Genomic DNA, 15,326 nt, shown 5'->3' with positions numbered 1-15,326 from the left:
CTGACTTGGTCTACTGACCCGGAACGGTATTTGGGAATACAAATTCACACAGACCCAGAGATAAACTATGGTAGGGCCGTCACTAAGCTTGAGGAGGGTGTGGACGGTTGGGCACGTCTTTCCTATCTCTTTGCTTGGGCGAATATCGCTAATGAAGATGGTGGTCCTCCTAAGGTTCCTGTTTCTATTTTTAAATATACCCATGGTCCTTCCAGCGCACTTTTTAAAAATCTATTATGTCAATATTGACAAAACTGGCATGGGCGGGAAAGCAGCCACGGATTCAGTGGAAGGTCCTTACCCTTCTCTACAAACTAGGCGAACTGGGAGCCCCGGATATGGACCTTTATTATAGAGTAGCACAAAGATTGCATGCATACCATTGGATACATCAGCAATGGACCCTCCTCATCTGCGCATAGAGAGGATGGCCGTAGCCCCAACCAATCTCCCCTCCTGCTTATTCCGTGCTCCTGATTGCCAAACTGGTGCCATGGACTCCATTAATGCCACAGTGCATGCTTGGCATGATCTGATGAAGAAACAGGAGAGCACTATATTATATTCTCCAATGACTCCGATGGAGTGGTGCGGTTGGCTGCCCACGTGTGGTGACCGTGCAATGGTTAAGGAATTAAAGACTATCAATATGACTAAAGTTGGTGATCTTTTCCTGGAGTGTAGTGTGCGTAAGTGGGCCGGCGTTGAGGCTGTAAGTCAGGAGGTCACACCATTAGTAGTGCAATTTCATTTCCATAGGGTGCGTCATGCCATGCAAGAGCTCCTAGGAGACAATACGACGGAGCCACCAGAAGTGGCTCCCTTCACATTGATGTTTAAATTGGAGTCTCCTTACAGGCTGGTCTTTAGCATCTACAGAACAGTACAAAACTATCACAAAAACGTTTACACTAAGTCGCGGTTGGAGTGGCAAACTGTCTATGATATGATAATTGGCGATGACACCTGGAGATACTGCTGTGAGGCGACGCAGCGGGTCTCCTTAAAACGGACGTCATCGGCTAATCCACTTTAAATACTTACAAAGTGTCTATTACACACTTGCCCGTCTGCATAGATATGGACTCCATGAAACAGCTGAGTGTGACATGTAGAGTGAGTCCAGCAGATTTTTTATATCTGGCTGGTTATGTCCAGTGGTCGCTAAATACCGGAGTCTGGTATTTCAGGAATTGAGTGATATTGTAGAAACACCAATTTCCCCGGACCTTCTACTCGCCCTACTAGACTATTCAACACAAACAAAGAAGAAGATCCGACGTCTGATAGAGAAGAGATTACTGATTGCAAAGCTGAGAACTGTGATGCGCTGGGCACGTGGTCTGCGTCCTACTCTACTGGAGTGGTCACGAGATATGATCTACTGCAACACACAAACTGAATTGTATAGCGAACTGCTCCCCCCCCCCCCCCCCCAGAATTGAACCAAGAATTTGGGGAGATTGTATCAAACTTACTTAGCAGGGAAGGACCTGCAGACCATTGAATACATAGCTGACACTAATTTGAGTAATGTGTTGGGGAACACCAACGAGAAATAAAGAGATTAGGTAGAACAGCTCCCTTCTGAGTATTGTAACGAATATGAATATCTCAAATGTAATTTATGAGTGGCAATGCCTCTTCCTTGTCTCATCTGTTTTAGCATGCTTTCACCTTGCAGACCCCAGATGGAGGTTGCAACAGGGTTGTTCAGCAGACATTACACTAGAATGGTGAATATCGACTTCTGAGTCAAGTCCTATTGCTGAATGCTATTTAAGTCAATAATTAGATACAGATGTCAATGTATGTACAAATCTAAGACATGTTTAATGTAAATTTTTACGGACACCGAAGTGGCTCTTTTATGATTATATTTTCTTTCATTTTATGCTTCTATTATATATATTGTTTTGTACTTCCTATGTTACAGCCCTGAAGAAGCATCTGATGTTTGTATACCATGTTAAAAACTTTATTAAATATAATAAAAAACTAAATTAAAGTTTTACAAGCTGCAAAACGTAAAGGCAAAATCTCTTGCCAAGGATCCGCTCTTTTCTTCTCTCAGGACTACGCAAAGGCAACGGCAGATCAAGGAAGACATTTATGGTTATGAGACCAGCGCTTCGGAGTTTAAATGCCAGATACGGTCTGTTTCATCCTTGCCTTTTTAAAGTGACTTATAAAAAATAAAACCACAAATTAAGAAGATCCTGTTCTTTTAAAGCAGTTCCTGGAAAATTGTAAAGAAAGAAGAAATGGAAGTTGCCTGTACATCAACGATCTGACTGTTTTTTTTTAAATTGTCTTTATCTATATTCTTCTTATCTTCTCATGTTTTACAGTTGCCCTGTTGTATTTCTTTATAACTTATTCTCTTTTTTTTTTAATGTCGGGTGCAGTCTCCATGGTCCCCCGATATGTGATTTTCATTCCGTCTGGATGATGTCTCCCTTTTCCATCTTCATTCTGGAGTTTCCCGATTGGCTGGGCCGTCTTCCTTATGTGGCTCCATCACCCCAGTTTTCATTGTATGTCTTTGGTATGTCTTTTTGTTTAATCCTTATTTTTCTCTGTCCTGTTCCTCTCCATTTTTCCTTTTCAGTTATATGCTCTTCATATGATCTTTCTAGTTTCTTAACATATATTCTATGTTCCTATTATTTTTTCTTTTCCTACTCCACTTGCTTTTTCCCCCCTTTCCATTTCTTACAAGTTGTTTGTTGATTTTCCGTACATACGTTGTTCTTTCATATTCTATCCGTTTCTACTATTATCTTACTGTTTCCTTTTAGCTAAAATGTATTACTTATATAACAATAATGTATCTTGCTGTCTGTTGTTATGCTCATAAAGGTTTAAAATAGTTCTGTATATGTCTTTAAGACTTATATCTTGGAATGTTAAAGGTTTGGGATCACCCATAAATCATCATAGGGTTTTATCTCACATTGCTAGTTTGAAAGGTGATATTGTTGTATTACAAGAAATTCATGTAACACATAAGGAAATATCTAAGCTTCAGTGGCAATGGGTGGGTCGTGTCTTTGGCTGTCCTGGTTCAGGGAAATGTAATGGTGTGGCCATTTTGTGTCAAAAACGTATGGATATTCAAATTATAGGTCAAGATGTAGTTACTGAAGGTAGATGCGTTTCAGCTTCCATATTAGTCAACAAAATCCCTATGACTATTTTTAATTTATTTGCTCCTACTAATCCTGATAAACGTTTTTGGCCCCAGAATTTGTCTAAATTATTGTTGTATAGCTATGATTATTTACTAGTTGTTGGGGATTGTAACATGGTTTTTGACCCCTTTATTGATAGACGTTCTAATTCTAAATTTATACCTTCTCATGTCCATTCCCAATTTACATCTACTATATCTCAAAGATCCCTCGTTGATGTTTGGAGATTATGTAACCCCACTCTTCAAGAATACATCTTTTTCTCTCCTGTTCATTCTTCTCAAACTTAAATTGATTATTTATTTCTTAAGGTCTTACACAACATATTCTCATTCTGATATAGGTTCTATATTAATTCCAGATTACGCTCCTGTCTCTTTGGAATTAGACTTACTTTCCCCTATTGAAGGAGCTAGGAGATGGAGATTCAATAATTCCCTTCTGTTGGACTTCATTTTTACTCAAAATTCCAGAAATTTGCAGATACATGTTTTCTAGAAAATGAAAACCCACACACCTCTTCTCAACTTATTTGGAACACTTTTAAAGCTGCCTCTAGAGGTTTCATTATTTCTTTCGAAGCTGAAATTCTTTTCTAAGAATATACAATTACTTCATTCACGTATTAAGCAATTAGAACACTTTTTATTCTACGAAATCTCAATCTGACCTTGATGAACTTATCAAGACCAAATGTACTTTTAATAAACATTCAACTGAATCTGCCAATTCATACTTGCTTAAATCCAGTGCTGGATATTATGGTGATCAAAATAAGGCTGGGAAACTTCTTGCCAACTATCTTAAGATTCGAAAAGATCGTAATAAGTTTGATTCACTTCTAACTTCTGCCAATAACATAGTTCATAAAAATGAAGATATTCTTTTAGAATTCACTGATGTCTTCCAAAATCTCTATACTCCTGAATCTCCTCCTTATCAAGAGGGTATTCTTCAATCTTTATCCTCCATTGTTCCTCTTTCTTCTCTTAATGTGGATTTCTCTTCATTAGACGAAGATGTGCAGACCAATGATATTCTTAATACTATTCAGGCTATAAAAAAAGGAAAGGCTCCAGGACCAGAGGAGTTCACTGTAGGATTTTACCCGCATTTCTCCAAAAATCTTATTCCTAAATTGAATCAGTTATTTCTGTATTTTATTTCTACCCAGAAATCTGGTGGGTCATTTTAGGAGGCCTTAATATGTCTTCTCCCGAAAACAAAGATCATACTTTGTGCAACAATTATAGGCCTATTTCTTTAATTAATATGGACTATAAAATATTTGCGAAAATACTTGCCCTTCGTTTGGATTCTTTATTACCCCATTTAATTGGGAAGGAGCAATGTGGTTTCAAAAAGGGTAGACATGTATCTAACAATACTAGCTTGTTCTTCAATGTCCTGAGTAAATCTAAGACATAAGAATTCATTAACAGCAATTTTGCTAGAAGCTGAGAAAGCGTTTGATAGTCAGTTGGCCTTTTATTTTCTCAACACTCTCTTGGTTTGGTTTTGGCTCAAAATCTATTAATTATGTTTCTCTATTATATTCCTCTCCCAAGGACGTTATTCTGGCAAATGGACTTGTGTCCTCAACATTCCCCTTTCACAGAAGAGTTCGGCAAGGTTGCCCGTTATCTCCTTTATTGTTTATTCTTACCCAAGAACCCTTTTCAACATAAATTCGATTGAACAAAAATATTATGGTGATAAACATTTAAAACTTTCAGTTTATGCAGATGACATCCTTTGTTTATCTCAAATCCACGAACTTCCTTACCAACATTTTTGACAGAGGAAGATGATTTCGCTCTTGTCTCAGGTTATAAATTAAATGCTGATAAATGTGAAATTCTTCCTTTAATAAACTATGTTTTCATGCTGATTTTTGGTCTTCCTCTTTTCACTTGAACTATCTTGGACTGTGGTTCAATGCCTCTATTAAATAAACTGTTGCTCTAAACCTGAAGAAGTTACAATGGTCGTCTAGATACTATAAATATTAAGTTAGTCCAGGTATTATTGTTCTATTTATCCAATATTCTGATTAATATTCCTAACTCTTACTATAAGAAGTTATATAGTATTTTATCAAAGTTTCTATGGCATAATAAAAAGGCTAGAATGTCTCTTTATAAACTTAAAAGACCTAAACACATGGGAGGAGTTAATTTTCCAGATTTCCATTCCTATCATACTACATTTTTTTTTAACAATCTTCCTTTCTATTGTCTGAAAACATAAATTATTCTATAGTCCATCTCTTGTGGGTAGACGTTGAAAAATCTTTTTTCTATCAGTTTTCTTTTGAGGAATATATTTTTCTTTCTCATACTTCTTTTAACATTATCTTTTCCTAGTCATAAAAAGGCACGTAACATTTTCCAGCCACTTTTCTTGTCTTCTCAAAATGAACAAACACAGTTTTTAAATTTAACACTTTGGTACATAATAAATATCATCAACTCTTTCAAGATGGACTCTGTATTCCCTTTTCAATAATTCAATCCCGCTTTTCTCTTCCCTCTTCATGTCAGTCCAAATACTTGTCCTTAACTGTAGTAGCTCAATTCTCTTATACTTAACTATCCTCTAATCCTACACTTACTCCCTCACCTCCAGTCATAAAATTGTTCTTATGCAATTCTCCTTCCGCTTCTCAAATATATAAACATTTAACAGATATTCCCATTATGGTAGATAAACCAGAAGTAGAATGTAGTTGGGAGTCTGATTTGAACAAATCTTTCCGTATTCCGGTATGGAATAAAATTTGGGCAAAAATAAGGAAGTCTTCTAGAGCAGCGAACACCACTCAAACTTTGTTTTTCATTTATAATAGACTTTTGATTACACCAGCCAAACTCCACAGCTTTGACCCTAATATTCCTGCTACTTGTTGGTCACGTACTGTTTCTCCAGCAGACCTCAAACACATGCTATTTGAATTTCCATATATTCATAAGTTTTGGATGCAAATTTGGCAACATACACATGTTCCTTTTTCTTTAACTCATATTTTTCTGGGGAGCATTTCAGAAATGTCGTTGTCTCAATCCAGGGATGTGAGTATAATTGACTTACTCCTTGCTATCACTTTTCAACAGATCACTAAGTCATGGAAAGATGCGTCTTCTGTATCTTTTCAGGCATGGTGATATGGAGTCTGCTACAATCAAAGATTGGACAGAGCTTATGTACCTCCTATCACACTTGCCAATAAAAGGGATCTTCTCTGGTTACCTATAGCAAATTTCTTAAATTTATCGGTTAAAAAGGCATCTTCACATAACCCCCTATATTGAGGAAGTACCCAAACCTCCTTGAATTTTATATATGTTGTGGTCTAACAATTATATTATATTCTTTCACTATTATATTATGCATTAGGAACTTTAATGTATAAATGTTTTGCTTAGTTTGATGGTATACGATTCTTATCCCCCTTCCCCTTTTTCTTTCTTCATATATGACTTACCATTGTCCTTATATGCTTATGGTCTATTTTCTACTTCATTGTATTAGGTTCTGCATATTTACCAAATAAAAGCCTTTTAAAACTTGAAAAAAGGATTCACCCTGAGAAAAAGGTATTGAGTACAATAAATATCTTTCCTATGCTAGCCTCAAACAAACTAGTATATTGTAGGAGCAACTGTTACTACTCGCTACAGTAATTTTGTTATTGTTTTTTAAAGATTTGTTTATTCAGTTTTCCATCAAACGTAATACAAAGAAATACCATTGCAGCATAATTAGTGTGACACAGCCCGTTGCATTTAGGTATGTGTGGTTTTTGCAGAGTCCAGACAAGAGATCCCAATGTGCACTCTCAGTTCCACAAGAAAACCCCCCACTTTCCTCTTGTGTAAGTTGCTACTATACAGTGTATGCGTGCTCCACAGTAATCCTTAATGGGGAATCAATTCCCTTAAACCGTGGCCCATTACCTGTAAATGCTGAAAAAGTGTCACCTCTTTCATTCGAAAATTAACAATATACTATAAGGCAAAAAACAAAAGATACATTGTACTTACATTTTCCAATCCAGCCAGCACCAACCTGCCAAAAAGGAAAACATGTTATTCGTATCTCAGTCTATCAAATAAAGTTGACAAATGAAACAAGCAATCAATCCACTAGCTGGAGTGACGCTAGTGGTATATACTCTGTACACAGTAGCGTGGTATATACTCTGTACACGGTGCATATTTCTAAAAGTTACAGCTGTAAAAAAAAGGACACAGATCTCTGGCCAAGCCAATAAGTTTTTTCTACGAATTACTACAAGTAATTCACTGCAAGCCACAGCAGAAGAATCCTATGAATTTTATCAAGTCTCACACAATCACACTATGATCCAATAGAGCGCACTCACCCAATCAAAAGAATGGACTACAGAGTACAGTGCTGCTGAGGCATGACTTCCAACCTTTGGTGTAATATCATAATCTCAGTTCTAAGGTTTTTATTCGAAGGTATTTACAGTTAATCGATGTAGGAAGCTGTCTGTCTATATAGTGTACTAAAATGAAGTATACTATACAGAGAGTTCAGTGGGTCTCCAGTTCATTTACAGAGGCAATAGATACTACTAGCGCTCTTTTTTGTGGTAGTGTGGGAGAGCAGTTAGGCTTATCAGAGAAAGTGCTATGCATTTGTTGTACTCACAGAGGCAACAAATGAGACACACAGAAATAATAAATCCGAGATCAATTTAGAAAAATAAAATTTTTATATATATTTTGTAACCAAAAACTTTGTTAAAAGTACAGTTTTTGATAAAAATATATACAGGCAAGTAAACGTTCAAACCTGGGCGCTTTTACACACAATGCAATCCTGTTGAATGGAAAGATGCATAAAGGTAGGCACAGTAAGTTTCAGGGATTCACCTTCTGGGATTGGAATAGGAGTGGGCCAAGGTTCAAAGTACTACCAGTAGTTCTTTGGGATTCGCCTGGATTCTACCAGGGGCAGGGTGCTGGTGAGGCTGGTTGCTGGCACTACGGAGAAGGGGGGGGTGCACTGAAAAACACTGCACAGGGGGACTTGCTGGCAAGTCTGAAGGATCCCAAAAGGGGGCTCAGGTCGCAATGATTCCGAGGCAAGCGGAAGTGCGAGATCGGTGCCGTGCTGGGGGGGGCGACCATGATGGGTCTCATGTAATCGATCATTTTTCTCTATGTACAGTGCCTGCTGTCGATTAACATGTTTTTCTGTTATTTTGGAAAAGAAAGACAGCAAGGAGATGGGCCTGACATTTTCTGGTTTACTGGCATCTACATTGGGTTTTCTCGAAAGATGCTTTACAATTGCAAATTTCCATTTCTGAGGGAGTATACCTGGTTGAAAGGACTGGTGCACATGCACCCTGCTTTAGACCTATAAGGCCTGCTGTAGAGGGGTCTTAGCTATGCCAAATGTAGTGCTGGTAAGCATGGAACCAAAGGATGTGTGCCAAGTCAACTCTTCGCTATTCTCTGCACCAAGACACGCAGGCTGTAATAGCAGTTTGCATGAGCTTGGTGAGGGGTTCCTAAGGGTGGCACAATTCGTGTTGCAGACTTTAGGGACCTTCTTCAGTTCCAAAGTACCGTGGGTACCACACAAAGGGACCCTAAGGGTTCCTAATTGTAGAATCATTGTACAGTTTAGGGAAAGAATACTGGTACGGGTGGCCTGGTTAACAGGAATCCATTACACTGATTAAATGTTGCACCAGATACCAGACAAAAAGTGAGGGGTTCTGAAACAAAAAACAGTTCCCTACAATCGCTAGATCACGGTTTCATGAATACCACCCTAAGTATGAGGAAGAAATTGGAAGAGTAAGAACATTCCCAGCACATGCTACTGCCAGCGAACAGCTTGATCTCAGTACATACAGTTATACAGGATTCAAATGCACAGGCAAATTAGCAAGATTCTTATCTTCGGTAATGCTCTTTTTGGTAGATGCTCTATCAAACCATAGATTTCCCACCTTCTGAATTCCCATAGGTGTCAGATTGGATCCAAAACTTTTTCTAGCAACTGTTCTTACTGCTGATAGATGACACCAACGGACTATGCGATAACCTCACACTAGCTCCAGAAGTGACACCATAGAACCATACATAGGTACAACCGTGCACTGTGATTGACTTTTTCCTTAGCAACTCTTCCGCACCCTCAGACACAGATGACTGACAGGTTAGTACAGTTAAGTTGTTTGTCTTGAGAGAAACCTCTAAACTCAGACTCAGATATTTTATATAAATACCATAGCAGTACCTCCCAAAAGTGGAGAGTCTGAAAAGTGAACTTGCCTCAGGAAGTCATTCAGGGCAGAGTGGGTGAAATGGCCCTCCCTGCTGACATGATTGTCAAGACCCTAATGCCTGGTGAAATTGTCTATAGACCCCCATGTACCAACTTGGCAGATGTCTAACGCCAAAGCAACCCAAGCCAATGCCGTAGTGCCTTGGCTCTGGTGACTAGAGGCCCTCAGGAGGCTGCTTTGTGGCCCATCACGTTTTTAATCATGTGAAGATCCACCTAGACAAGCTTTGCTTCTGAACTGCTTTCCCCTTTTTTTGCACCATGAAAGCCCATAAATACAAGATCCGACCCATTGGTCCTAACAAACTCAATGTAAAAATGAAGGGGTTTTCTTTGGTTCAAAGGTTAAAGCCTCTCTTATGCTTCAGAGTGTTGTGACAGAGATATAAAGGCAGAGAGTGATGAACAGATCCATGTGGAACAAGCGATATGACCTACAGCACAAAGGAAGTAGAAGTTCACAGCATCAATTTGTCATGGGGAAAGTGGTGTATGAAGACTGCACAGATAGCACCTGTTGCTCACTGACATGGAAAGCACATTTAATTGCAATGGACAATATCTTCTTAAAGGTCAGCAATCTCACAGGGCAGCTGTGCACAGGCCCAGAGGGCAGGCACATCATGAATGTAAGGCCCAAGTAAAGGGTCCTTTGGGGCAAGTAAAAAGCACATAAGAAAACATTTATGTGAGACCTTTTAGTAAAGGCTTTGCTGGGCTAGAGAAAAAAGAAACAGACTGATTGGTCTGAACATGGTCAGCCTGACCGTCTCTACATCACGCCACAAGCTTCACCCAAGATATAATGTAATTTGTATTTGTAGCGTGCACAGATAGTCCGAGGAGAGTCCTGGCACCAACCTTGAGGAGAGAAGGAGAGCTAAATTAGATACAGAGGAACTTTTAAGATTTCTTTTTTAAAGGATGGGGTCCTGAATGCTACAAAGAGCAAGAGGCAAGGAGTTCCATGTCAGAGCAGCTTCAAGGCAAGGGAGCTGCCACCCATCATTTGCAGTCGGAAGTGAGGGACATGAGCAAGGAGTTGAGAAGCAGAGCGCAGTTGTCTCCAAGGAGTGTAGAAAGTAAAGCGGTTTCGCAAGTAAATTGGACCTGAGATCTGAACTTACCTCGTTCTGCTACGGGCAGGGTGAAGTGCGCGCAGATGTTGTCTCATGTTGCTTCTGATGGAGAGGTTAAAGAGAAGCCTGCCCGCCTCATACTGGACTACTTGTAATTTATTAAGCAGGTAGCGCGGGAGGCCAACATATAGGGGATTGGCATAATCAATTTATGATAAAATCAGGGCTCGGGTGACTGTTTCTTTAGTGGCCATAGGGAGGAGTGGAAGAAATTTCCTGAGAGTTTTGAGTAACCTGAAACATTTCCCAGCTAGCTTCTTGATCTGGTTCGAGAACTAACGATTCTCCTCAAACCAGATTCTTTGCGGGTTGCTCGGTGGAGGCTGGCATAGAGAAATCAGGCAGCCACAGTGTTTCTCTATACTGAGGGGGGGAGCTTCCATAAGGAGGATTTCAGTTTTCTTCCTGTTGCATTTAAGTTGGGCAGAGGTCAGCCAATGAAAAACTGTGGTCAGACAATTTTGTGCGGAGGAGGTGGAACACTAATTTTTTCCCCACGTGAACAAGAGCAGAGTGTCATCAGCATAAACAAAAATGTTAGCCCCCAAATCCTCCGCCAATTGAACCAAAGGAGTAACATAGACATTGAAGAGGAGGGGACTGAAAGAGGACCTCTGTGGGACCACAGTGGACACCATCTGTGGTGACAATGCAAACGGGGGGAGCCACACTTGTATCCGACCCTTTAGAAACTATGGAAGCCAGCCCCAAGCAGTACCTGATATGCCAATCCAGAAAGTCGGGTGAAAAGCAAAGAGTGGGGAACAGTTTTGAATGTCGCCGAAATGTCAAGTAAATGGATTTGAAAGACAGGCGCAGAGTCACAAGGACAAGATCCACTACTTCTGCAAGTGGATCAAATTCGCTCAGTTGATGCTGATCAATTCACATGCGTTGAAGTGTAGTTGGTGGAGATTCTTGAGCAGGACCTTGTTGCCCTGTTGCTGACACAGGAGGTTCTCATGAAGAAGTACACTGACAGGCAGTCAAACAAAGGAGACACAAAGGAGACAAAAAAATTACCTACCTGCCGCTTCGCTGCATCTCCACTCTTCTGCTCTGTTATCACTGGCACAGGCTCCCAGAATCCCCTGCAGCTAATCCCGATGCTGTTTTCATGTTGTTGAAAGCAGCGTCAGGATTGGCCTGAGTGCCGAGGATTTGCACTCCCAGTGATACTGGAGGCCTGTGGTTGCTCGTTCCGATCCAGCTAAGCAGCTAAAGTTGAAGAGAGCTTCACTGCGTATGACAATTTGGCAGGCCTGAGATGGCCGGCCAAATCAGCTTGCGCAGTGACAACAATGCCCTGCTCACCACTCCCCCTCGATGACGGCCTCGCCAAAGGCATCGCTAGCGTAACAAAAATAAAAAGATTTAAAAAACTTTTATTATCATTTTATTTTTAAAGGTTTGATGATGGGGGTGACACTCCTCCGCCACAGAGGAAGAGCCGCAGCTGATTTATTCAGGCCCTAGGTAAGACTTTCAGTAGTGTTTAAGATACCTGTAAGAGGTAAAGGTGCTAGTTTGGAGTCTGGGAGGCATGGAGTAGGTTGTTACCAACATCCAGGTGAAAGAGTAAAAAGCGTTAAAAAGCAATTCTTAAGCTGCTTTGCAGAAGTCACAGTTTAACTTTTTTTGAAAGGAGCTGGTACCAGGTCGTCTGTGGTGTTCGGCAATGTGTTCCTTCAGGGCGAGGTTGGCGTCCAGGTTGAATCCAAATGGCTTGACATTATGTGGAAGTTGAGGTTTGAAGCATTCAAGGATCAAGTAATTGAACCAGGTTTTTATTGTTTGCGGTTTGTGACAAATAACAGGAATTCTGCCTTGGAAGAGTTTTGCTTCTATGGACGTCAATTATGACAATGGATGTTCTCGGCAGTGTCAAAAAGACATACCCAATGGACGCCCACCAGACAAGAAGCCATGACCCATCCCTAGATTCAGGTGGAAAATAGAGGTCAACCAGATAACTGTTGAGCTCATCTGTCCTGGCATTTAGCAAACCTGTCGGGGCATCAGAGTTCTCCTGCAGTTCAAGCTACCTCCAGAGTCAAGACACTCCATGGCGCAGGACCTGTAACCCCACACTGCTGTGGTTGTTGCAAAAACACAGGGCAGTTTTATTATCTGTCAAGACCTGAAACGGCTTTCCCTTGATGGATGGGAGGAAGTCCTTCAGAGTGAAAATGCCAAAAGGCTGATTTGGGGCCTTTACTGCTTTGGGAACTAAAATAACCCTAATCCTTACCTCTCGCAGGTGACCTCCCCAGGCCAGAGATAATGGATCCCTCACTAGTATGGGCTCTGAAATGGGATAGGGAAAAGAGCCTCCCATAGGTCAGGTTGGTGCACAGAAATCACCTTCGAACGAACGAGGCTGCCTCTTCCAAGATGCAGATCTTGTCTGTGAAGTAACACCAGTGCTGCACCTGTTGGAGGCAGAGGTTCAACAACAGTGCACGCATGTGCAAATGGTCATGAAGGACAAGCGAAATACACAAGGCCAAGAAGCCTCAGGAGGACCATCCGCACCACAACCCAGAGGTAATTCACAAACATCGGTTCACTATCTGAATGTCCAAGACCAGATGCCAGATTGGAAAGGCCTTTAACATGTCCAGTAGGGCCCTTTTAAGAAGGAATCTTCTGATTGGACTGCAGGTGGGTTTCAGCTTACTGATGTAAAATCCCAGGGATGATAGAGTGACAGTTCTTTCCAGATAGTCCAGGCCTTCGGTGAGCTCGCCTTTAACAGTCACTAAAGCTAAGGAAACACATGAATCCCTGACCTGCAAATATGTGCTGTAAGCACTGCTATCACATTCATAAACACCCACGTGGCTGAGGTATGGCCAAATGGAAGGATGGAAACGGAAATTGTTCAGACCCCACCACAAACCAAAGGAAGAATCTGTGGGACTACAGAAAGGATACATGAAAGTACACCCATCCTGCACGTCCAAAGGCACCATCCAGTCACCCGGATCCAGGGTGAATGCTCATCTGCCTGGGTTAATATCTTGAACTTTACCTTCCAAAGGAGGGTGTTCAGAAATTGAAGTTTCGGTATCGGCTTGAGCTCTCTGTCTTTTTGGGGCTCATAAATAGTGGGAGTTAGCTCCCCCACCCCCTGCCTTCTCCTTCTTGAAAATTCTTTCATTAGCCTCTTTGGCCTGAGCTAGAATGAAGGCAGGATCTGTTGGTGTGGACAAAAACAGGAGGGCGACATCTTGTACAGGGTCAGAGGAAATTGCATGCATGCAAGTGGCTGTTGCAAGTGTTACAGGGCTGTCTTTGGTGATAGTCAAATTTGGGGTCTCCGTAATAGTCTTCGAAATATGTATTAAGAGATGGTTCTACTGAAAAGAGCAGCTAGATATATCCAACCACTTAATTCCAAGGACCTCAGCCTCAGATGTTTGAGTCCAATATTAATTCCTCCAATGCAGAAGTGGAAATGCTCTCAAGACTAAAGCTTAAATATCCTTATCTCATGATTGAAAGTATGATCTAGTACAGGGAAGTTATTGATTAGTCATTGTACCAAATAATAGGGAGAAGGCGTTGAAGGTTCCGGACTAACATTCATTCCGAAAAAAAACACATTAAGCAGCCTCACAGCACAACATTCAATTCTCCTACTACCATTTGCGGAATCTTCATAAGAAGACTCTCTCAACAATCCAATAGGAAACTTAATACCGAGAGAATCAGGAAAAAGAACAAGTAAAGGCAAAAATTGTGAAAAACGAAGGTATACCAATATACATGGCATTTCAACACACTTTCTCCCTTAACCGCTTCCGTGCGGTGCCGATTCCGCCCCTGTGCTGGACATTCCAGAATAGGGTGCGGTCGTGACGGAACCGTTCCGTCATCAGCACAGCTCAGCCGTGACTGATGACGGAACGGTTCCGTCACAAGCATCGAAGGGGTTAAATGAACACGATTTGCAAAGGAAATAGAGTACATAATTAAAACATCGCTTGACAAAGCCTTTATCGTGGTAAAGAGGGTATCAAGGTTCTACTTTGCGACTGTGTGTGTGGACACTATCATCACTTGAAGATTCAGCACAACCAACGCTGGGATAGGCGATGTAGTGGATTACAAATTCTGCCCAAGATCCAATACTGGACTCAATCCATCTCAACCACCTTGCACTTATTTTTTTATTTTCAAGGGTATAGTGAAGGCAGATACTTTGTCACTCCTGAATTCTGACCTTTTAACTTGGACAAGGTCACTCAACTTCTATTCCACATCTTTCACACTATACTACTGATGAAAGTGTGTATATGTTTACTAAAGTAAGAACAAACTCAAGTTTGTATTTAGTGTCCCATAAGTATTAACTCCCCAAACAAAATCATGTAGCCACTCCAGGTTTATGAGGTCTGAAAATGTTGGTGGCAAAATGATATTGCCACAGTCTCTGTGACTCCAAAAACATATTTAAATATGAAAAAACCCTCACACCCTTACGTGGCATGCTTCATCATAGGGTTCCACCTCACCCCATAAACATGGTCTAAGGTGTGGGCTAGAGCTCTCTCCCAGGAGGAGCATTTCAGATGTATAATCTCTATGTGAGCTAGTGGTATGGGTGAAGGGCACAGAGTGCATACATATATGTTAAAGAGGTCAAAACGCATACAAC

The 15,326-nt window shown here is 40.8% G+C and overlaps 1 protein-coding gene across 1 annotated transcript in view; it reads right to left on the bottom strand.

Moving 5' to 3' along the window:
• Nucleotides 1-15,326, bottom strand: part of HSD17B4 (hydroxysteroid 17-beta dehydrogenase 4) — an 867,876-nt gene that overhangs the window by 440,253 nt on the left and 412,297 nt on the right. The window contains exon 10 of the mRNA XM_078675560.1: nt 7,238-7,262. Coding sequence (XP_078531686.1) covers nt 7,238-7,262 — 25 coding nt within the window. The remainder of the gene's footprint in view (nt 1-7,237; nt 7,263-15,326) is intronic.

Source organism: Lissotriton helveticus, chromosome 2_1 (genome assembly GCF_964261635.1).
Source record: "Lissotriton helveticus chromosome 2_1, aLisHel1.1, whole genome shotgun sequence".
In the NCBI taxonomy this organism is placed as follows: Eukaryota; Metazoa; Chordata; class Amphibia; order Caudata; family Salamandridae; genus Lissotriton; species Lissotriton helveticus.
The sequence above is the reverse complement of the archived record's forward strand: the minus strand, read 5'-3'. Positions and strand labels throughout refer to the sequence as shown.